Source organism: Ipomoea triloba, chromosome 4 (assembly GCF_003576645.1).
Source record: "Ipomoea triloba cultivar NCNSP0323 chromosome 4, ASM357664v1".
NCBI classification, from domain to species: domain Eukaryota; kingdom Viridiplantae; phylum Streptophyta; class Magnoliopsida; order Solanales; family Convolvulaceae; genus Ipomoea; species Ipomoea triloba.
In genome coordinates this window covers 33,329,646-33,352,625 of record NC_044919.1, presented here as the reverse complement: position 1 = coordinate 33,352,625, position 22,980 = coordinate 33,329,646, and the positions used below count along the sequence as shown (strand labels likewise).

Sequence of the window (22,980 nt, the reverse complement as noted above, 5' to 3'; positions counted from 1 at the left end):
GGATTGCATGTGGGGCCGGATGGGGTCCTGGGGATGAAAAAAATTCATCTTTTGTGAATAAGATAAGAATTTAATTATGATAATGTATCTATTTTAGATATTAACAAAAAATAAATAAATTCATTATATTCAATAATATCATACTATATCGGGACATCATCAAATGAAAATTAACACCAATTCAGACAACCCTAACTAAATTGGTCGGTTGACTTGTAACCACAATGTTATAATATAAGTTCAGTTTCCAATTGGAGCGGCCTATTCGTCTTATTGATTTGAGCTGGTCAACTATGAATAACCTAGGTTGGTTTACCTCGTAGTCATTTGCCGGCTAGGGTCCTAAGGTGGCCGGAGTTTATCCCGTGCACGGCCTCGGGTGGTGGCTAATTAGGGTTTCTTTGTCACCCAAAAATTTCAAAAATTAACAAGAATTGAATTATGATATATAGAAAGAAATTAAAACATATAAGAATTGGTTGCAAACCTTATTCGATCCATACCAAAAAAAATACAAATTTCTTTTACATGCATACAACTTGAATTAGGTCAAATTGGTGGTTTCATGAAATGAAATTATTTTATCAAGAAATAAAGTATATTGATGGATACAGATGAGACAATGCAAGAGAAACTGGATGTGTGTTCATCAATCACTACATACAGGGCTTGTTGACTGTAATGTGCAGATACACTCTTATAACAACTGAATAAATAAAGTTTATTTGATACAAATTAAAATCACATCGTCTGATCTGAACCTTTTTAATTACCTGATCTTCACATCAATCTTCTTCAACAATCTTCTTTTTGTATACACTGTACTTTGGCTTCTCATTTTGGCCCTTCATCCTCTTCAGACTCGCAAGCACCCTTTCTCGGACGCTAACGTCGATCGCTTTCTTCGAACCGAAACCACAACGACGTCGTCTTCCTCCGCCGCCTAGCCCCTTGGAACCTGCAGGGAAATCAATGACTTGTACCTTCTTCTTGCCTTTCTTCTCCGCTTCTTCGCCGTACCTTTGCTCCAGCTTCTTCCTCGTCGCTTCCATCTTCAGCTCCATTGAATTCTCCGACGACAACATTGCCGGAGGAACTGCTGCTTCACTCTCTTTGTTGTTGAACCTCTTCAGATTGATCTCGCCGCCGGTCACATTCTTTGAATCACAGCCAACGACGTCGTTGAAACTGAACTTTTCATTTCCATCGTCGCCGACGATGATTCTTCTCTGAGCGGTCATGGCTACTGGATGGAGTGGTGAGAATGCGCTGGGCGTTGTGAAGCTGTATATATATAGCAAGTCTAACTTTGTTTAATAATATTAAGTTAAATTATTATAATTTGTAATTTATTATATTATTCAAACAATAAAATCTGAGTTTGAATGACTAGTATTTCCGCACGTGTCTTGCACGGAAATAAATTTGTTATATTTAATACTATTGATTTTGTAGTATGGTATTCGAACCTGACTTTTGACTTGGATGATTTAACCTATTTTGTGTTATGATAAAAAAAAAAAAAAGCATTTTTAGTTTCTCAATTGTTCTTTGCTCCATAATTTTTTACTATTGCAATGTACGCAAACATCTCTAATTCTTCAAAAGTATTGCAATTTTAACTCTTTGACATTGAACAACAAAACTATTAAACTATATTAAAATTTTACTTAGAACATGAGTATTTTAGTAATTTTAAATATTTCTTCTTTAATTATAATCCTCTTTAGTCTTGATATTTTATTTGAAAAAAAATAACTTAATTTTACTATTTTCATGTAGGAAAAATAGGAACAATGTACCAGAAGAAAATTTTAGTGAAGAAGGTTAGTTGTCAATTCTTTATTTCAATATTTTGCAAGATAAAATATCAAATCTGAAAAAATATGACGAATATAGATAATAAACTTTAAAAAATACTCATATACAAAATAAAATTTTAATATAATTTAATTTAATAATTTTTGCTTCTTTAGGAATATAATTAAAATTGTAATTTATTAAAAAGTTAGGAATATATATAACGCTAAAAGTTAAGAATTAAAACTGTTAGCAATTAATAATTGAGTGACCAAAAATACATTTTTCATGTATAATAATTTCAATTTATGTTTCATCATTTATAATTTTATTAATTTATTCAAAATCATTAATCTTGTACAATACCATTTCAGCACCTTAAGCAAACGGTTGACTCTTATTGGACATGAAATACAGTTTTATACTTTGACATTTTTGTAAATATGCCTTTAAATAAAAAATTTATTGAAAATTTTTTTTGAGAACAAGAAAAAATAATTGCTCTATACTCTATAGTTTAATAGTATATATCAAGATTTCATTTTATTTTGATAAAAGAAATAATGATATGATAGCAGCACTTATTAAGAACGGCATCGTTTCTTGTTTCCTCTTCGATCCCCGACCTGACAACCTCCGTATCAGATCTCACACTTGACAGTTTACAGTCGATCTTACTCCGATTGCCGATAGTCAAAACTGAGTCAACTCGCCATCTAATTATGCCGCGTCAGCTCATTCTCCTCACTCTCGCCTGTCTTCTACTCTTCTCCCTATTAGCGTCTCCGTCCCTGGCCAAAACCGCCGCCGCCGCCGACGATGACGACGAAGACCTCACCTTCCTCGAATCCGACGACGAGAACGATGGCGCAGCGAAGCACACTCACCAATCGGATCCTCACAACTTCGGAAGCGACGACGAAGCTGAGGACGACGATGAAGACTTCGAGAATTACGACGATTTTGAGGTTCCGCAGGGATTCGGTCGCGAGGAGGAAGAGGACGACGGCCCTAAGGTCGACGATAAGGACGTCGTTGTCTTGACGGATAGGAACTTAAGCGACTTCGTGGATAGTAACAAGTATGTGATGGTGGAGTTCTACGCGCCCTGGTGCGGGCACTGTAAGGCTCTCGCGCCTGAGTACGCTGCCGCTGCGACTGAACTGAAAACAGAGAATGTGGTGCTTGCTAAGGTCGATGCCACAGAGGAGAATGGGCTTGCCGAGAACTATGAGGTCCAGGGGTTTCCTACTATTTTATTCTTTGTTGACGGTGAGCATAAACCCTATAATGGCCAAAGAACCAAGTAAGTCTTTCCCCCACAGTCTCACACGCTCCTATTTCACTGAAATGAAAATTGAAACAATACAAAAGGAACTTTACTACTTAAGAGAATTAGTTCTTACTTTGTTTTCATATGAAATGCTTTCATCCTTGGTCTATTGCTAAAAGCTTTCATCTCTTTCACGTTTATCTTAGATACTACATTTGTGTTGTACTATATCAATAAACGATTTAGTCCATTCTGAGAAAGTGAGAAACTCAATCTAAATGACCTAGTTATACAGATCACACACTATTCTGTAGAAGAGTAAAGTAGAGTTTAAGTTCTACAGAAGGTTTTCACATCTTTGTTTTTGAGACAAGTGTTGCAGCTGATTAGCCTTATTCAGTGTGCCTGGGGGAAGGGGCGATCTTTTCCTTTAGTTTTTCATGCTGGGTTGTTTAATTACATTTGCCTTGGAGGTTGACAAGAAGTGCCACATGCAGAGATGCAATTGTGACTTGGATCAAGAAGAAGGTTGGGCCTGGAGTATATAATATAACTTCAACTGAGGATGCAGAGCGAATATTAACTGCTGAAAACAGAGTTGTTTTGGGATTCCTTGACTCATTGGTGGTATGTTTTATACTTATTTTTATGGTGATCCTAATGGTACAAGTTGTGTCTAAATATGCAGTAAGAGCCAAAGTTTCGCATGTATACTAGTATGGTTTTAATTATGCTGACTGAGTCTCTAAGTTTATGTGGAGACGGGAGAGAACCTGGAGTCTCTTATCTAGAAAATGCCCAATATCTTCCAAAGAAGTTTATGTTCATAAGTCTAAAGTCTCAGCATGATAACTGTATTTCTACAGCATTCAGTGTTCCATCTCTTTGAACCTGAGTTGGTGGACATTTTTATCTTGTCGGCCTTGTCCTTTTTTGCTCTGGTAGCACTTTTTCCTAATATACATTACCCAGCTGGCCACATCTGCCTACTTCCATTACCTTCATTGTGTTTGAATTACTTAGTCATTATAAATGTTTATTGCTTTCCGCATCAGAACTGCTTCAAAGCGCTATTTGCTCTTTTATCTCGATCCACATTCCACACTATCATAGAAACATTTTATAATAGAATCATTAAATGCAAGTCCCTCCATCTGACACTACAATTATATGGGATCCGTGGTACTTTCCATCATTGAGATGCTGAAAGTATGTCTTTTTCTGTGCCTCTGATCCTCTTATGTACCTTTTCCTACCCTTGTCCCAACAATTACAGGGTCCCTCAAGTGAGGAGTTTGCTGCTGCCTCAAAACTAGAAGATAATATTAACTTCTTTCAAACAGATGATCCTAATATCGCGAAACTTTTCCACATTGAACCCAGTGCAAAACGCCCCTCTTTGGTCTTGCTTAAAAAGGAAGCAGAGAAAGTGACCCATTATGGTTAGTTTATCTTTTATTTTTTCAATTAGATTCTAAAATTGGATCCTCTTAAATTTAGGAAGTCTTGAAAGTTTTAAAGAAAAGGAGATGACATTTGATTCATTGGAAATTATCTTACATTCACTACAGATGGTATCTTCACAAAGTCTGCTATTCTTGGATTTATTTCTGCTAACAAGCTTCCTTTGGTGACAACATTTACTAGAGAAAGTGCACCTTCAATCTTTGATAGTCCAATTAAGAAACAGGTAATATGTTTTTCAGGATTTTAGACTAGGTTTTAGTTGTGATCATCAGGTGTAGAGATATCTTTCTTATGAAGGAATTCAGATGGCATAAGTTGTGTTGCATATTGAACTGACTTGCACCATTCTATTCTCAGGTGATGCTATTTACCACATCGAATGATACAGAAAAGTTTTTCCCAGTCTTCCAAGATGCTGCGAGATACTTCAAGGGAAAGGTACTACAACCATCCAAAAGAAGAAAAGGAAAACCTGAAAAACCAAAAAAAAAAAAAAACACAATCTTGCCATCATACCACCTGTATAGAAAATTTATCCTTGATCCAGAAAAGATGTTCATAAGAGATAAATTGTGTTAATGCTTTTTCTTCCTTCCTCCTATTTTCAGGATATGAAGACACATCACATCATTAGAAAGCCTGTTCCATTTCTTTTCTTTTCCTTCTACTGCATAGGAGTTTGATATAAACATCATAAAGTAGTGCAGCTTAAATCTCGAAAATACTTCTGCATTCTTTTCTGCATTTAAGATTGTTAGGGAACTCTTGGGAGTTGTTTTTTTTTAGTACAGGGCATTGGGATTCATTTGCTTACTTATTGAGTGTTCTACCTGATTATGTGTATTTCCATACCATTTAAGCGATACAGTGTAACTTTTAACATTCTGAAAGTGAAAATTATGTAAATGTAATGCTCTTTTTTGCATGTAATTTTAGTTAGGGAAATGATTTGTTCCCCTCCTGACATGGCTTATAACCATTGGGCGCGATGAATTGGTTGACCCCGCTAACTTGTTATCAAAGACTAAACCTTAACCATCCAATAAAAAAGTGTCATGTCAAGAGGGGAGATTAGGAGGGGGGAATTTTGGAGGTGTGGGTAGCATTAATTTAATAAGACAATGAGTAAGACAAGCTTTCCCATTTGAAAGATGTTGGTTACAAGGTCTGCTTCTAGAATGATGCAAATCCAACAAATGGAAATTGCATGAGTAATTGTTTATTTGTAATCTGGTTTGATCAGTTATGGCCAAATAAAATCCAACCATAAGCCACTTCTATTTTTTTTTATTTTTTTTTTCTATAATGGAACTCAAATTGCTGGTGCTTAGATGTCTATAAGCCCTTGCTTCAGTTCTGATTTTTTGATGATATTTTTGTAAGTTCAAAATTGCTGAAAGCAAAATATGCAAATTCTATTAACTAACATCATTCTTTTGTTTTCCTGACTAAATTCAGCTTATATTTGTGTATATCAAAATTGATGATGAAGATGTTGGAAGGCCTGTAGCAAATTACTTTGGAGTTGAAGGGGATACTGCAAAGGTTACACTTCTCACAAAACTTCATTTCCTATCTTTTGTTGCATGATTGTAAGGGTGGAAAAAAGGAGGCAGTAAGTGCATCTCTAATTTCAGTTTCTTTATTCTAGATAATTGGATTCTCAGGACTTGAAGATGCTAAGAAATATATCTTTGATGGGGAGATTACAGTTGAGAAGATTAAGGTTTAGTGTCCACTCTCTTGCTCTTGTGTCTTAATCATTTGATCAGCATTTTGTGTATTGGTTATTAAACTAAGGTTTTGTTCTCTCTGGCTCTCAATGTGTTTGTCTCTTGCATTTCATTCCATCAGGAATTTGCTGCTAACGTTGTGGAAGACAAGCTCAAACCTTTCTACAAATCAGATCCCATTCCCGAGACTGTAAGTTATCATGCATTGTGGCTCGTTGTTGGACACTACCTCCAGTTTAGTTCTGCTTATCCATCTCTCCCTTCCATCTTTTTATAAATACAGAACGAAGGGGATGTGAAAATAGTGGTGGGGAATAATTTTGACGAAATAGTTTTGGATGAGTCAAAAGATGTTCTTCTTGAGGTGTGTATGCTCGCTGTATAATTTCTCATATTTGTTTTCCCTTGGTTATAACTCTAATATATACTATGTATTTCCCGTAGATCTATGCACCATGGTGTGGCCATTGCCAAGCTTTAGAACCAACATACAACAAGCTTGCTAAGCACTTACGCGGCATTGAGTCTCTTGTCATTGCTAAAATGGATGGAACAACAAATGAACACCCTAAAGCTAAGGTAACTTACAAACTACAAAGTATTAAGCCATAAATTTGATTGAAAGAAAAGACAAATTCAAAATTCCAGATAACGTGAAATTTGTTTAAATGGTTTTTTGCAGGCTGAGGGATTTCCAACCATCCTTTTCTTCCCAGCCGGAAACAAGTCTTCTGATCCAGTATGTGTGATATTTTGTACCTATCTCGACACCAGGATTCCTGGTTGCTTGTTTCATCCTCTCTCAATTAACCGAGTTTCTCTTTGATCTGGCAGATTGCTGTCGACTCCGCCAGGACAGTGGTGGCGTTTTACAAGTTTATTAAGAAACACGCCGCTATCCCCTTCAAGCTCCAGAAGCCATCAACCTCTACCTCGAGTGAGAAGACCGAAGTCAAAGAAGACATCAAAAGTTCTTCTGGTAAAGTGAAGGATGAATTGTGAGAGCAGACGTGTAACATTAATGTAAGTTTCTTGTTTAGTTTTTTTGTAACATTTGGAAGCTTTGACAGCAACATTCAATGGACTAATGTTTTCTGAAAAGGGTAAATGAAAGGTCTCTTTCCCTTGCGTCTTCTAATCGACAAATGAGCACCAACAATTTTGTCCTTATTTCAAAAGGGTAATACCAATCCTGCTCAGTGCTCATTATTGCCCTTACGGAATTATACATGCAGTGTTTAAGTAAATCATTCATTGAATTTCTTTAAATTGACATTGTTTTCTCATAAAATGTAAGGGCAGTATGGTTCTAAGAATAAAAAAGTTGTTCAAACATTAAAAAGGAGAATAGATTTTTGTAAAAATAGGTTGTTTATTTGGTGTATATATAATAAGGGGAAATTCATTATTATCCTTGTTATTCATTTAATCATCCGATACCATTCATGAGTGTTGGGCGATGAATAAGTAGGGAAAGGGATAATTATTATTTATACTAAATAAAATTTACAATTAAAGATTAATAATTATTATAATAAAAAAATATATAAATAAATTTTAATGTATAATTTATTATAAATAAAATTAATAAGAAATTAATAAATATAATGACTTCGAATTAAAGAAATTGAACAATTTTTTCGTTTTGGATTGTGGGTCATGTTAAGATTTTTATTATTTGGTTTGGTCTAAGCCAATTTATATTTTAATCAATTATTGATAAATATAATAACTTTAAATTAAAGAAATTGAGAAAAAAATAATGTTTTTAATGTTTTGGGTTATGGGTTGGATCAAGCCACGATTTTAATGTTTTAATTGGACTAGTCCATTCTAGTTTAAATAAGAGTTAATTCTATTTTTGGTCCTAGATTTATAGGTGACATTCCACTTTTAGTCATCTTTTATCAAAATATCCACATTTGGTCCTAGTATTATTGTGCCATGACCATTTTTGGTCCTCTGTCAACAAAATTGTTGAAATGTCGTTAAATACAATGGCATTTCGGTCTTCAATTATAGATTTTTTCAAAAAAATAAACATAAAAATATAGCGGGGTCAACTTACTTTGTATAAAAATGATTGAAAAATCATTGTATTTAACGACATTTCAACAATTTTGTTGACGGAGGACCAAAAATGGCCATGCCACAATAATACTATAACCAAATGTGGATGTTTTGATAAAAGAAGACTAAAAGTGGAATGCCACCTATAAATCTAGGACCAAAAATGGAATTAACTCTTTAAATAATAACCTGATAAATGGCGGGAGGAATACCTTTGGGAAAAACCTAAAAAGAAAATGGTGGGCCCTATTCCACAATATAACAATTGATTTTTTGGTTTTTGTGTGAATACGAATATACGAATAGATCAAATCCAATACTGCGAGAGTCCCCGATGCCTCCATTATTCTTTTAATACGGAAATAAGTTGAAATAAATTATTTGAAGTTTAATCGTAAAATAGAATTCAAATTCCAATATTATACTTGAAACTCGTGAATCTCATTCTTTGTCATTTATTATAACTAGTATTTTCATCTCATTCTTTGTCATTTATTATAACTAGTATTTTCACCCGTGCGTTGCACGGAATGAATTTGTTATAATATTTTAAGAAATATTTGAATTGATATACAATTATAGAAATTATAACATCGAATATGAGTATGAATAAGTGTATAAATGCAATTATAGTATGAGTCTTCCTTGCATGCAACAAATATCACAAAAATTCAGTGTTCTAAAATAAGTGTATAAATGCAATAGGTAGATAATTTACATTATTGCATCATATTCATTAATTTAATTACTTGTCAGTTAGTTATTGCAAGATCTTGAGGTACACTTATATTTTGATATTCAGTAAGTATAACTATATTAGAGAAAAAATTTACATGGAGTAATGAGATAATCAGTTGAGTAATTGTTGGTTGACCGTAGGGCGTTGTGTTGGAGGAAAAAGATGATATATAGTGAAGATGATATTGCCCTTCACTATATATCATCTTCTTCCTTCAACACGTTGATATTCTCGGGACAAATAACCGTTGAAAAAAATTAGCATAAAATGGCATTTTACTGGCAATATTATGGTACAAATATATGTGGGGTCCACTTTCGATTTGGGTCGGGTCACCGTGGATTCGTGTTCTTCGTAGTTAGACGAAAAGATTGATATATTGTACGTTCAAAACTGATAATGGGTAAATGAGAAATTGGTTCTCAAAGTTGACCCATTTAAGTTAGAAAAATATAGAAAAAAACCTTTCAAGTAACTTTTGTCCCATATTGGTTTGAGAAGTGGTTTGCACCACTACTTATACAAGAGTTTTGATAAAGGCTTATTGAATTGTATAGCATAGATGCTCTCTCTCGCACGCAAGGGGGGAGGAGGTGCAAATGAAATCCCAAAATGAACTTAAAAAGGCTTGACTCGTGCGCCGACACCTGCATGCACGAATGTCGTTCAGAAAATTGGTTGGCCTTGCGGGTTGAATTATGCCAAATTTTCATATTTAGTAAATATTACGCACCAGAGAAATATATATACTGAATTATTACCATTAGTAATTCTAGTCTAGAATTGTATTACGAATTCTAGTCATTTTCATATTTAGTAAATATTACGCACCAGAGAAATATATATACTGAATTATTACCATTAGTAATTCTAGTCTAGAATTGTATTACGAATTCTAGTCTAGAATTGTATTACGAATAGGAACGTAGGGAATAATATATTTTATTAGGAATTCTATTTTAGTTTACAATTGTATTAGGGATAGGAATTGTATTACCATATTTTACAATATTACGCAAACCATAATATTATAGGTCTGTTTTGGGCGGGAAGTTAAAACTGAGGATATTGTTTTTATTAATAGTATAGATTGCATTGCAGAGAAATATATATACTGAATTATTACCATTAGTAATTCTAGTCTAGAATTGTATTACGAATAGGAACGTGGGAAGAATATATTTTATTAGGAATTCTATTTTAATTTACAATTGTATTAGGGATAGGAACTGTATTACCATATTTTATAATATTACGCAAACCATAATATTATAGGTCTGTTTTGGACGGGAAGTTAAAACTGAGGATATTGTTTTTATTAATAGTATAGATACCACCTAATATGACTTTTGCCTTTAATTTGTTACACTTCCATCAATATTAATATTTAGAGAAAATTGTAATTTATACTCCTCCATAATATGTCAATTATCAATGTCACCCCTGAATTATTAGTGGTGTAAATGTTACCCCTCAATTTTCAAAATGGTACATATATTGCCCCTACCGTACCATACAGGAGGGGCAATATTTGTACCGTTTTGAAAATTGAGGGGCAACATTTGCAGTTAGGAGGGGCAATATATGCATCGTTTTGAAAATTGAGGGGTAACATTTACACCACTAATAATTCAGGGGTGACATTGATAATTTACATATTATGGAGGGACATAAATTACAATTTTCCCTAATATTTATGAAACTTGTAAATTTCAAGCTCTTTGTCATTCATTATAATACCACATAATATGACTTTTCCTTTTAATCGGTTACACTCCCATCAATATTGATCTTCATAAACACATCTCTCAACTTCATCCTTCCAACGAGGTTTTGATACTTAACTCTCAAGTCATGTTTTCCCAAATCACACCAAACTTCTGTGTGCATGCCCAAAAATCTGCGGGAAAGACTACAATTCACATGTCATGTGAACTCCCTGATACTTTAGTGGAGTCCCTCCAAAACCAAACCAACCATATACCCATAACAAAAACCAAGCTTCACGTGACATAAAAAAAAAAATTCAAAATAAGCCAACAAGTTAGGCTTTTTTCCATTTTCCAATATTGATAAATACCAAAATTGCCTAAAATAAAGTTCATCTCGATTTCACAATCAAACGCCATATTAACTTAATATAATCCTGCACGGATTTAATTCACTAATTCAATAGATAATATTTGGAGGAAGAGACCAAAATCTAAAACTCAGCAACAATAGCGTAGAAGATTATGTTTAAAGTGAACAGATTTCTTGTAAACATCGATAGTGATTTTCATCTTCCAAAATAATTTATCGGAGTGAAAGTGGAGAGTATTTAGGATTCGGGATTAAACTCTTGAGAAGATTATTATAATAGTAAGCGGTAGGTAATACTATTAAAATTCTCCTTTCAATCACTGCTGGAATATAGCTTTCGAAGCAAACGCGTTGTACACGTGGATTACTGCCGCCCGTCTTTATTTACTGCCACACTGCCATTAACTCGTTAAGCCGTCGCACGGAATAGTGGATTAGATCCGCTCCGTTTCTCTCTCTTTTCACGCCGTCAATCTACGTTCTCCGCATCTATCCTCCCCCGCCCAGGTTCTCTCTTCTTCTTCTTCAGCATTCTTAACCGCTTTCAATCTTCCAGATTCGGGAATAATCTCTGTTTTTCTTCAGATCTGAACATCTGGAGCTTGATTTCCTACAACTGATCTGTTATTGCTTCGTTTTTTTCAGTCACATTTGCAGAGCTAAGCTATCGGCGGCAATGGCGGTTGTTCGAACGCTATTCCTTGCGATTCTCTTAGTGGAGCTGTTCTCAGCTCAGAATGTTCTCGCTTCGCATGCGCCGGTGCCGGCTCCGGCACCAGAATCCGGCGCCGATTTAGGTTCCTCTCCGCAGGCTACTCCGCCTGCTCCGGTCGACCGGTCTCCAGCACCTGCACCTGCCGTTAGCTCTCCCCCGGCGCCTCCGCCTGCTTCTCCAGCTCCGTCTCCAGGAAACGCTAACGATTCGCCGTCGGAGGAGTCTACTCCGTCTCCGTCCCCTGCTCCAGCTCCCGATGCTGAAGATGCGAACGATGTTAGCCACGCAAGTGAGTTACAGGCTGGCGGATCTTCCGAAGGTGGAATGAGCGGAGGTAAGAAAGCAGGCATCGCTGTCGGAGTCGTCGCCGGCGCGTGCGTCGTAGGGCTCGGCGCGCTGGTTTACAAGAAGCGGCAACAGAATATTCGCCGATCGCAGTACGGATACGCCGCCCGGAGAGATATCCTGTAACTGTAAGGTTCGTACCATTTTGTGCAATCACTGAAATACATATACATGTATACACACAGATCTTTGGACTTTGTTTTGGACTGATTCATTGCTGTCGATTCACTGTATGCAGAAGTTATGATTTGTACCATTCTTTATTTGTCACTATAATTACGTAGTATTGAATTTAAACTTTTCATCCCCAAAAAACTCATTTCGTCATTACTCCGGCACTCCGTTGTTTAGTTATGGAACCAATAATTAGCAACTTGATTTGTTCTAATCAAATGTATTTCTCGCAATTACTACCATTAAAAAAAATAGAAAATGTTATTGAAATGTAGGATTATTTTCAAGGTATCCCTTTTGTGCTGAGTATGTTTGATTATACCATATATTGTGAAAATTAGAACTAACAATATTTGGTAGATCTCAAAATGTATTGATATCATCAATGTTATAAATACTTTTTTTTACAAATTTTCTGAGCACATATTCTCACTCTTTTTGTTTCGAACACATTCAAGAAATTCCGGGTAGGAAGACCACATACGCCCTCACTATCTACATTTGAGGACTTACACGCATCTAACTAGAGAAGAATCCTAATATTGTTAGGAGTTTTTTCCAGATCTGATGACTTTAGTGTTTCCGTCAATTTAGGTACACGACTTTCATTTTGCCACTTTTAGTCCTTGACTTTAATTTTTTTGCCACTTTTAGTCCTTTGACTTTGATTTTTTTTTCCACGTTCTTTCGGTCATTCGAGCGACAACTTTTAATCGAAATTAACAAATTGTTGTGCCATTAAGGGTAAATAATGTTTAATGTATTTAGAGATTTATCAATAGACAATTTTACACTTAATGACACAACATTTTATTGATTCCGATTAAAAGTTGTTGCTTAAAAAGCGAAGCAGAACAAACAAATAACGTTTCTTTTTCCTATTTTTTATATGATTTTAGTTATAAATATATTTAGAACTTTATCAAAATACACTTTTACCCTTAATGCCATAACAATTTGTTGATTTCGATTAAAAGTTGTCGCTCGGAAGGCCAAAAGGACTAAAAGTGGAAAAAAAATCAAAGTCAAGGACTAAAAGTGGCAAAAAAATTAAAGTCAAGGACTAAAAGTGGCAAAATGAAAGTCGTGTACCTAAATTGACGGAAACACTAAAGTCATAGGACCAAAAGTGGAAAAAACTCTATTGTTAGCAAATGATCTATCATAAGGTGACCTCATTACCAAAATGTCCTTAGTTTACAAGTTATACTCTCTCCCTTTTTGACGTTTTGTAAGTACTATCAAAATGAGCCAATGGTGCTTGCCAAATCACATCATTTGGCAAACAAACCTTAGAACATCCTTTACTGAGTAGTTTTTAGTACAAATTTTTAGGCGCCTACTAGCATAGAAAACATGGGAGAGAGAAGGGAATTGAAAGAACAAGAAAAAAAAAATCATCAGCATAAATAAGCACGTGGCGTGCACGCACTAGGGAGCTGCTTTGTTTTCTAATGGGGCCACTATGCCTGCAAAAATTAAGGTGCTTGCAGGAGCAACTTAAACACACTCTCTCATCCATATAAGCCTTCAAACCTGCAAAAACCATATAAAATCTCCCAATTGATGATGCTTTTAAGGCTCACCATTTTGGTAATCAACGTTCAATCCTCCACTCCCACCCCCCTCCAATAGTGCAAGGCGGACTAAGTCTATGTTTGGTTGCTTTACTCTCGGACTAAGTCTATGTTTGGTTGCTCTACTCTCAAAAGGCAATGTGCAACTTTGTTAAAAGTTTTTTTTAAAAAAAAAAATCAAAACCACTATTTTTTCCTTTTTTATAGGCTCAATTTAGCAATTAATCAATCGTATAAACTACTTTGGTTAACATGTTTAATGTTTGCCACTTAATTTTGTAGCCTTATGAGATTAGTAAGCACTATACTCCTAATTATGTGTGCTTGGAAACAACAGAAGCTACATATTTTTCAAATAACAAAAGATGAAATAGTTGCAGTACACAGTTTAACAAGCTCGTTTAGAATTATAGTCCTATACATTTTTCATTGTAGTTTTATATTTATTTTGTTACTCGCATTCTGTATGCACTATATATGCACACAAATTCAATGCTCAATATTAAAATATTGATAAATAAAAACAATAAAAATGTTTAATTTAAATAATATTTTACAATTCTTAAAGGTAGTAAATTTTAATCATCGTATTTGAAAATTATAGAGAAATAGTTTTTTTTTTAAGATAAAGAATTTATGTTTTGTTTAATAATAATGTAAACAATTTTGATAAATTGTATACATACTATGTTTTTACAATATACACATGAATAAATAAAATATCTATAATACTAAGCTAGTACTCACATATATTAGTATATATACACAAATAATATATGTATTAACGTCATTTTTAATGTCATTTAAATAGCTTTTTTTTACATATAAGTATATGACTAAAAATGATCATGCCACAATAATGCTAGAACCAATGGAGGATGTTATAAAAAAAAAAAACTAAAAATGGGATGAAATTTATGATAAAAAATAAAATTAACTCATTAATTGGTAAATAAATTTCTTTATTATTAGTATTAAAAGAAAAATACTCTCCTATTTAACATCATCTAAATAGATTTTATATATGATGGATGGCAAAAAAATGATCATGCAACAATAATACTAAGACCAATAAGGGATGCTATGAAAAAAAAAAATGAAATTAACTCCGTAAAAAAATACAAATTTATAGAATAAAAGAAAATAATCTTAAAAATTAAACCTCAATTAAATATGATATTCTTTATTAAATTGGTATAGGCATATTAGAATGCAATCGAATCACTTCTTCTAGGGAGAAGAGACCAGGGATCAAGTCTCGCCAGCGGCAGTGTGGGAGCAGCCTCTCAAAGTGAGGGGCTTCTTGTACGCATTGAGCAAAGGTCTAGCCTCTGTGTTCAGTTGAGTTATCATGATTTACATCCTTTTATGTGCTGATTTACTCAGGTTGTGGCGAGTGACTTCATGCACCGGTTTTGTCTATTATGGATATTTTGATTGATGATTTAATGCATTGATATTTTTTGTTCAAAGAATGTATCAAAATAAAATAAAAGTTTTTTTTTCTTGAGATGGAATCACAAAAAAAGTACTCCATATTTAAAAAAAAAAAAAAAGTACTCCATATTTAGTAAATAAGAGTACAAAGACTATCATGTTCAGCGAACCAGTTAGCTCACACTCTAGCTAGGAACACTGACTCTCAGTTTGTTCGTTGTACTTGGGAGTTCTCTCCCCCCGATTGTTTATTACATCTTTTTAATTAATGTATGGGTTGTTTATTTTCAAAAAAAAATATAACAAAATTAATGAATTATAAGGGCGTGTTTGGCTCAAGAAATTACGATTACCTTAGGTAATGTGAAATATTTGAATGTAAGATTACCATATGGTAATGTGAAAATTTTCATCAATTTGAATGCCTATGATATAACTTAGATATAATTAAGAGGCGAAAATTTTTATTTTCCTATAATTCAAGTACAAAAGTGTTACTCCGTATAAAGTACAAGGACCAAAGTAAGCATTGAGCCAAAATGAATTTTCTAATGTTTGCACATTTTAGCTAGAGGAAAAACAGATCCAATTGGCCGCTGCTTTGATTATTATTTTAAAAATAAAAATAAAAATAAAAAGAATAAAAATTGCATAGCGCAGTTGCGCTAAATACTTGCCGTTTCATTCTTTTTCTTTCCCTATCAGTTTCCTGTTAGAAAGTACCGAACCCCAAGGCCGCAATCTCACTCTCTCTAAAATTCTCTTTCATAACATTGATTCGGTTAAATGCTCGCCGGGAATCGTCTCCGGCATGTTTTCCGGTTGCGTACCTCGTGAATTGGATCTAATCGCTATCCTTTCTCCGGTGGAAACGCATCCTCCGCTTCATCTTCGCATCTGACCGGGCAGAGCAGTGTCAGATTCCCACCTGCGATCTGGATAGCCTCTCAACTCCGGTTTGGATCCCAACCTTTCTCTATTTCTCTTCCTCAATACCTAAAAATTTCATCCGTATATCACTTTTCTTCTTCGGCAGACAATTTATGTATTTTTCGTATTTAATTTCAGTCAATGATCATTTGAAGGTATTTGGATTAGTTGATAGAGAAATCCGGCGTGGGAGTGAGGGTTCGATAAATCTGTTGTCAGTTTGAGGCCTTATTATGATAGTTTGATTTTATATTGATCAGAGGTTCGTTAATTTTGCTGGAGTTGGAATAGAGGAGTTTTTGTCCCTCGACCAAATCATAATAATTTTTTGTGAGAAAATGGGTAGGGGTTTGCTGTTGGATTGGAAATAGTTAAACTTAAAACGGCTGCCATTTTGGCTGTCTTAGCCGGAGTAAGTTTGACAGGATGGGTTTTGAAGCCCATGAAACTAAGAAATTGAATATCTCTTGTTCCAATAGGATTAATAAGTCCTCACCTGATTGTGCTCATCTGGAGGACAATGAACAGGGTTTGGAAATGAGGTCTGGTGGAGAGGAAGATGGTTGCTATAAGTTAGGATCAAATGATTCTCTCCTTCCCGGTCTACATAATGATGTTGCGTTGACATGTCTAGCTCGGACTTGTAGATCAGATTATGCTTCCCTGTCATGCTTAAATTCAAGGTTCAACTTGTTAGTTAAAAGTGGGTATTTATATGAGTTGCGAAGACATTTGGGAATTATTGAGCATTGGGTTTATATGGTAGCTGATCCCAGGGGTTGGGAAGCTTTCGACCCCTTTAGAAATAAATGGTTCCGATTGCCTAAAATACCATGTGATGACTGTTTTAACTATGCTGATAAGGAGTCGTTAGCTGTGGGAAGTGAGTTGCTTGTTTTTGGTCGCGAATTGTTTGATTTTGCTATATGGAAGTACAGTTTAGTTGGGCATAATTGGGCCAAGTGTGATGTTATGAACCATCCTCGTTGTTTGTTTGCATCTGGTAGTCTTGGATCGATTGCCATTGTTGCTGGGGGAAGCGACAAGAATGGGAATGTACTAAAGTCTGCTGAGCTTTATGATTCTTCAACTGGTAGATGGGAGATATTACCCAACATGCACTCCCCACGTCGGTTATGTTCTGGTTTCTTCATGCATGGAAAATTCTATGTGATTGGTGGGATGACCAGTGTCACTGACTCATTAACTTGTGGGGAGGAGTTTGATCTAAAGACAAGGAAGTGGAGAAAAATAGAGGGCATGTATCCAAATGTTAATAGAGCTGCCCAGGCACCTCCACTTGTAGCAGTTGTTAGGGACCAACTGTTTGCAGTTGAGTATCTAACCAACATGGTAAAGAAATATGACATGGAAAAGAACTCGTGGGATGTGTTGGGAAGACTTCCCGTGAGAGCCGATTCTTCAAATGGTTGGGGTCTTGCATTCAGATCATGTGGAGAAAGACTTCTCATTGTGGGTGGTCAAAGGGGTCCAGAAGGTGAAGCTATTGTTTTGAGTGCTTGGTCTCCTGGATCAACTATGAAGGATGGAACCTTGGACTGGCAGGTCGTTGGGGTAAAGGAGCACTCTGGGGTCTTTGTTTACAACTGTGCCGTTATGGGATGTTAAAGAATGGTGAGGTCTCTGCATCTGACCTTGCTTTTAGGTACTATTCCACACATTGATTTACAATATTTGTTGTAACCTGAGTTAACCTCTCTCCCTTTCAAGTGTTGGGTTTTTCTTCTTTTTCTTTTTTCTTTTTTTACTTCTTTTTCCTTTCGTAATATATGTTCACCATTCCTTGTTATGCTGATAATTGACTGGCTTTCAAGTTTTCAAGCTATTTATGTGTTACACTGTTACCTGATTCACTCTCATCCACAGAACACCCAAATAATACTAACGCCCATTGTTATCGTTTCAATTTACTTTATAGGTGCTTCCTTGAATAATGCACTGCATATAATATTCTTCCTCCCATCCTGTCTCTGCATCCCTGCAATGGTTTCTCCACTAACCTGTTAGTTATTCTCATCCTTGTAGACATATGCTTTCTGTGTGCTCCTCATTTACATTGAGTTCCATCACCATTATACCAAAATCCTGATTTTTTTTCCTGTATCTAATTTGACTGAGTGTCTGGAACTGTTGGGAATCCCTAAATTGACAAATTGTGTTGAGGAGGGCAGCAAAAAAGTTGGTCTTTTTATGAAGGGTGCAATGTAAATGAGGAACAAATACAGGGGCATGGATGAACAAAAAAGGTGGATAGTGTAATTTCCAAAAATTGTAATGTGTTTGTGTTCTCCCCATTTCTGTTTGCGTGCAAGGAACAGGCTTTTGGCTATGCCAAGAGAATGGTATTTTCAGAAATGCGGGTGCATGTGAATGACTGATATTTCAATCCCCACTATTACAACTATACCAGAAAGCACATATGCCTTATATGGTAAATCTTAGCCTTCTGACCATGTCTCTCTCCATCTCACCCTTACCCATTTCAGTAAGGGGAAAAAAAAAAAAACCTATCTTGTTGGTGGGGTGTGTTTTGCTGGGCAGCTTTTAATTAAATGGTAATTTTTTTTTAAAAGGGGGTGCAGCAATTTGAGGGGGTTTAATTAATAATTAGTGCTAATCCTTTGATTAGTGGGAGAATCTTGTATGCACGGTTTTACAGGCTTTAGGTCTCTTGTCTTTTCCTCGTGTCCATGTCGGGTAATTTAGTGGTTGAGTGCTTAATCAGCATTTGTTAATGGGGCACACCATCATGGAAAATGTTAGCTTTCACAAAATAAAAGATGCTGCTGCTCCTAATAATACCTCATAGATTGAACTCTCCTACTCATAATTTCTCTTTTGGGTGTGCCCTAATAAAGTCACCTCCCTTAACAAACAATATGGGGTCCAACTATCCAACCGAATATGAAATTGTCAAATTTATCTTCATACACACAAGTATAATTTATCCTGTGTTTATTTATATATATACACGTTTGGATCAAACTTTGCTTTTTAAAGTACAAATATCTTTTGAGAGTGGGTGGTCAAAAACAATTTGCTTATGAGAGTACAAATACCTTTTTACTTAGATTAAGGCACCGCATAAAAAACTTTATTAATTAATATACTTCTTGTCTCAATTTAATTGTCATATTTTCTATTTATTAGTCCAGCTAACTATTTATTCTTTGTTTTTTTTTATTGTTTTTAAATTTAATTTTGTTTAATGTTTAATACTTGATAATGTGGTAATTTCTAAGTATATGAATTTTATATCCTTATAATAAATTGAATATTATAAAAAATTAAATTGGAAATAAATTTAATCAAATTTCATTAACCAAATCAAAAATATAAAATGGGGCTATAGCCTATCAATAGTTATACTATGGTCCACCTTACAAGGTAAATCAATCACAATTTACATACTGAATGTTCATAATTTATATATTGAATGTTCACAATTCAAATTGTGAACATTTAGTTATGAACCTTCAGTATATAAATTGTGAGCATTATGTGTGTAAATTGTACTTCCTCCGTCCCATTTTGTGTCTGGTTCGATTAACGAGCCTTGACTGAAGTTATTTTTAATTCAATTTTTCATAATATTAAGTTTAACATTAGTATACAAAATTTATATATTTAGAAAGTACACTAAAAGTACTATTAAACACAAAAAATTAAATTTAAAAATAAGTAAAAAATACTCAAGAAAATAAGAAAAGAAAAAAATGTTGATTTGACCAATAAATAGTAACTAGGACAGATAAAATGGGACAAATAGAGTATATTTTAGATTTGGGTCCACCTTGCAAGGTGGATCAGAGTCCACATAATAATTTGCCATAGCCTATAGGTATATTTAGATTACAAGATTCTCTTAAATGACAAGATAGTTATTTTTTCCCCATAAGTTTGTGGTATTGTGGGCTTTTGGGATGAAGGTGCAATTGCGTGTAACACCAGGCAGGGCTTTCGCAGTGTGGCCCAATCCACAGTGTGAACTAGGTAGTATTTCGTAAGTTGGTCCCAACTGGAATTTCTTGCATGGAAGGTGTTGTGTAAACCAAGTGATGTTTGGTACAACAGATTAACTGTCTATGTAGGGATAGGATAAACAATTTTGAAATTGTATGGTACAAACGGTTCGTTTTGAGTTTGAATATATACATCAGTTTTAATCCAAGGGTGTATTTGAAAATCAGGAAAATGATTTTTAAAATATGAGTAATTTTTTAAAAAATATTTTCATTTTTAGTCTTTTGTTGCATTTTAGAAAATAGTCTTTGTGTGTTTTGTTCATTTTTCGAAAATGAGTAAAATTGTATAATTCATGAGTGTATTTAAAAAAAAAATGAGTGTTATTTATTAAATAAAAAAATTGAGTGTCATTCATGGTATAAAATGAGTGTTGTTTATTATTTTTTTTTTTAAATGATGCAGGTCTCAGGTCTTTGGTTTCCTCCTTGAAACCAAAGCTAACCATATTTGGTTTTCAAAGTCGGAAACTAGAGTCATCACCGGAAATTAGTTTTCGATTGTGGGCAAAAAGGTGAAGAAGTTGTGATTTCTCGTTGGTAGTAAGAAGATGAAGAAGTAAAGCTATGGAAGATGAAGAAGCAGCGCAATAGGGAAAATGAGAATCCACTTCCCCTAAAAAAAAAAAAAAAAGGAAAGGTATTTTCCAGAAAATTGGTTTTGTTTTCCCATTGATCGAAAATCAATTTTCATTGACAATGCTACTTTTTTTCTTTTTTTTTTTTGAAAGAAAACAAACACGCAATTGTTACTCATAACTCAAAAGATTACAAATAAAAGGCGGAGGATCAAAAGTCCATCCCAATAAGATTACATAAAACTTGACAATGCTACTTTAATAAGGAGTACAAACAAGTGTTTGCCATTTGGTGGGATATCAAAAGTATAGAGGGTGGGTTTCATATTCTTAAAGTTTAATTTGTTGCTATCCAACACATGCATGTGTTTGCCTAGCTAATGAATATGCTTGATATTACATCTTCAATTTTTTCCGGAAAGGCATCTAAATTACATTAAGAATATGAACATTAAGGTCCTCACCATTATCACTCTTCTTAACTTTCTAAACTATCACAACTGGATTGGGTTAGTTTCAAACTCTACACTTATGTAACCTCTATTTTAACTCAGCAATAAACCACGACAGATTATTCACAAATCTACAATGCCCTTATTTCGCATTTAATGGTTAATAGTTACTGAATTGTGTTAGCCATTTGTCCATTTGTCAGCAATAAACCACGACAGGCATATTGTATCAGCGGTTTGTACAAAGACTTGAGTAAAATTAACTATTTATGATTAGTAGTTAACATGTCAAAAAACATAAATAGACACATGTGTGTTTTATAAAAAATAATTTATTAATTAGTAATCATAAAATTAAATGTAATAAGTAACGTAGATATTTAAACAAATATATAAAAATAATTGTTACTTATATAATATTTTATCTATTTATAATTTAAATAATAATTTATTGTTAATATTTATAAATTTATTAATATAATATAATTCTTTAAAAAAAAATAAAGAAAAAGTAACACGCACATTACCTAGTTCTAAGAAAATGAAACATGATAATGATGCTCCCCAATAAAATGGGAGGCTCGTGCTTACTTTTGAAGCTGGGCAGATTCCGCACAACATTATCTTCTCCCACATTTGGGAGTTAGATCACTCTCCCCTTTCGGAGAGATACTGCTTACCTTAGTAAGCATTTAAGGGCATTTTGAGAACAAAAATTATGTTTTGACAAAATGATAGAAGTGAAACATTACAAGTTGTAATGTTTCTAAAGTTAGACGGTTTTTTCTCTAAAATGTCATTCAAATAAGTTGTCAATTAGACAATATTTTTGACGTTTTGATTAGACATTCAGACTAAATAGTTAAGATAGTTAAATTCGTTAAAGTCTTGTTATTAAATCGTAGTTCCAATTTTGTAATCGAATTCACAAATCCAATATCTTTAATTGTCACGAGGATCCCGTAAACATGTTTTTATTGGTTGTTACTTAATGCTTCCATCTAACCTAATATTGACGCTTGAAAATAAGAGTGTCAATACGGCCAGCTCATGTGAGGGGGCACCACAGTACACACCACAGTACAGTTGTTATACTATGAACCACGGTGGACCATAGTCTTAAACGACATTGAATTGTGTGTGTTTTTTTTTTTTTTTTTTGTATTGGAATTGTGAACTTTCAAAATGTAAATTGTGTTTTGAGGTCAAAACAACACATAACAACTGTAGAAATAAATTTGTGAATACGAGACTGTAATAAATTTTAAAAGATTAAAATTGGGTGTTTATAGTATCGGAACTGCCTGTAGTATTTTAAAGAAACTTGTTAATACAAAACAAAATAATCAATTATATACATACGGAGTATATGTCAGCATTGTGCATTCGTGGTATACAAATTATAAATTTTTAAAAGGTAAAATTGTTCAGTATGTAAATTGTGTACCTACGTCATTTTGAATCCGAATCTATAAAATAATTTGCCACAGTAAGATGAGTTAGGATCGATGCGCGTGTCTCAACCCACTTTAAGACCCTTACCTGGAAATAGCAATTTTGTCCAC

General features: G+C 34.2%; 3 protein-coding genes across 9 annotated transcripts; all 3 read left to right on the top strand.

Annotated features, from left to right (window-relative positions):
* The first annotated feature begins 2,397 nt into the window (after window positions 1-2,397).
* LOC116017149 (protein disulfide isomerase-like 1-4) lies at window positions 2,398-7,411 on the top strand. The gene is made up of 12 exons (XM_031257678.1): window positions 2,398-3,106; window positions 3,571-3,700; window positions 4,350-4,515; window positions 4,645-4,763; window positions 4,898-4,978; window positions 5,999-6,085; window positions 6,192-6,266; window positions 6,395-6,463; window positions 6,557-6,637; window positions 6,718-6,852; window positions 6,956-7,012; window positions 7,108-7,411. The coding sequence occupies exons 1-12, from the start codon at window positions 2,523-2,525 to the stop codon at window positions 7,273-7,275; spliced, it is 1,752 nt and encodes a 583-aa protein (XP_031113538.1). The 5' UTR covers window positions 2,398-2,522; the 3' UTR covers window positions 7,276-7,411.
* A 4,126-nt stretch (window positions 7,412-11,537) lies between these two features.
* LOC116015381 (skin secretory protein xP2-like) lies at window positions 11,538-12,617 on the top strand. Its single transcript, XM_031255423.1, has 2 exons — window positions 11,538-11,671; window positions 11,810-12,617. The coding sequence occupies exon 2, from the start codon at window positions 11,841-11,843 to the stop codon at window positions 12,348-12,350; it is 510 nt and encodes a 169-aa protein (XP_031111283.1). The 5' UTR covers window positions 11,538-11,671; window positions 11,810-11,840; the 3' UTR covers window positions 12,351-12,617.
* A 3,501-nt stretch (window positions 12,618-16,118) lies between these two features.
* LOC116017167 (F-box/kelch-repeat protein At5g60570) lies at window positions 16,119-21,206 on the top strand. 7 transcript variants are annotated; one of them, XR_004097849.1, is made up of 4 exons: window positions 16,119-16,368; window positions 16,481-17,977; window positions 18,282-18,365; window positions 20,792-21,206. XR_004097849.1 is itself a non-coding variant. In XM_031257701.1 (3 exons), the coding sequence occupies exon 2, from the start codon at window positions 16,769-16,771 to the stop codon at window positions 17,969-17,971; it is 1,203 nt and encodes a 400-aa protein (XP_031113561.1). In that variant the 5' UTR covers window positions 16,119-16,368; window positions 16,481-16,768; the 3' UTR covers window positions 17,972-17,977; window positions 20,792-21,206. The 7 variants fall into 7 exon arrangements, 5 of the variants coding, with proteins under 5 accessions (XP_031113561.1, XP_031113559.1, XP_031113560.1 ...); XR_004097848.1 differs by having other exon boundaries at window positions 16,481-18,008; XM_031257701.1 differs by lacking the exon at window positions 18,282-18,365.
* The last annotated feature ends 1,774 nt before the right edge of the window (window positions 21,207-22,980 follow it).

Coding starts and splice junctions, on each gene's coding strand:
- LOC116017167 (XM_031257701.1), top strand. CDS start 16,769: ATGGGTTTTGAAGCCCATGAAACTAAGAAATTGAATATCTCTTGTTCC.
- LOC116017149 (XM_031257678.1), top strand. CDS start 2,523: ATGCCGCGTCAGCTCATTCTCCTCACTCTCGCCTGTCTTCTACTCTTC. Junction 6,638..6,717: donor CAAAAGATGTTCTTCTTGAG/GTGTGTATGCTC, acceptor TATTTCCCGTAG/ATCTATGCACCATGGTGTGG. Junction 6,853..6,955: donor ATGAACACCCTAAAGCTAAG/GTAACTTACAAA, acceptor GGTTTTTTGCAG/GCTGAGGGATTTCCAACCAT.
- LOC116015381 (XM_031255423.1), top strand. CDS start 11,841: ATGGCGGTTGTTCGAACGCTATTCCTTGCGATTCTCTTAGTGGAGCTG.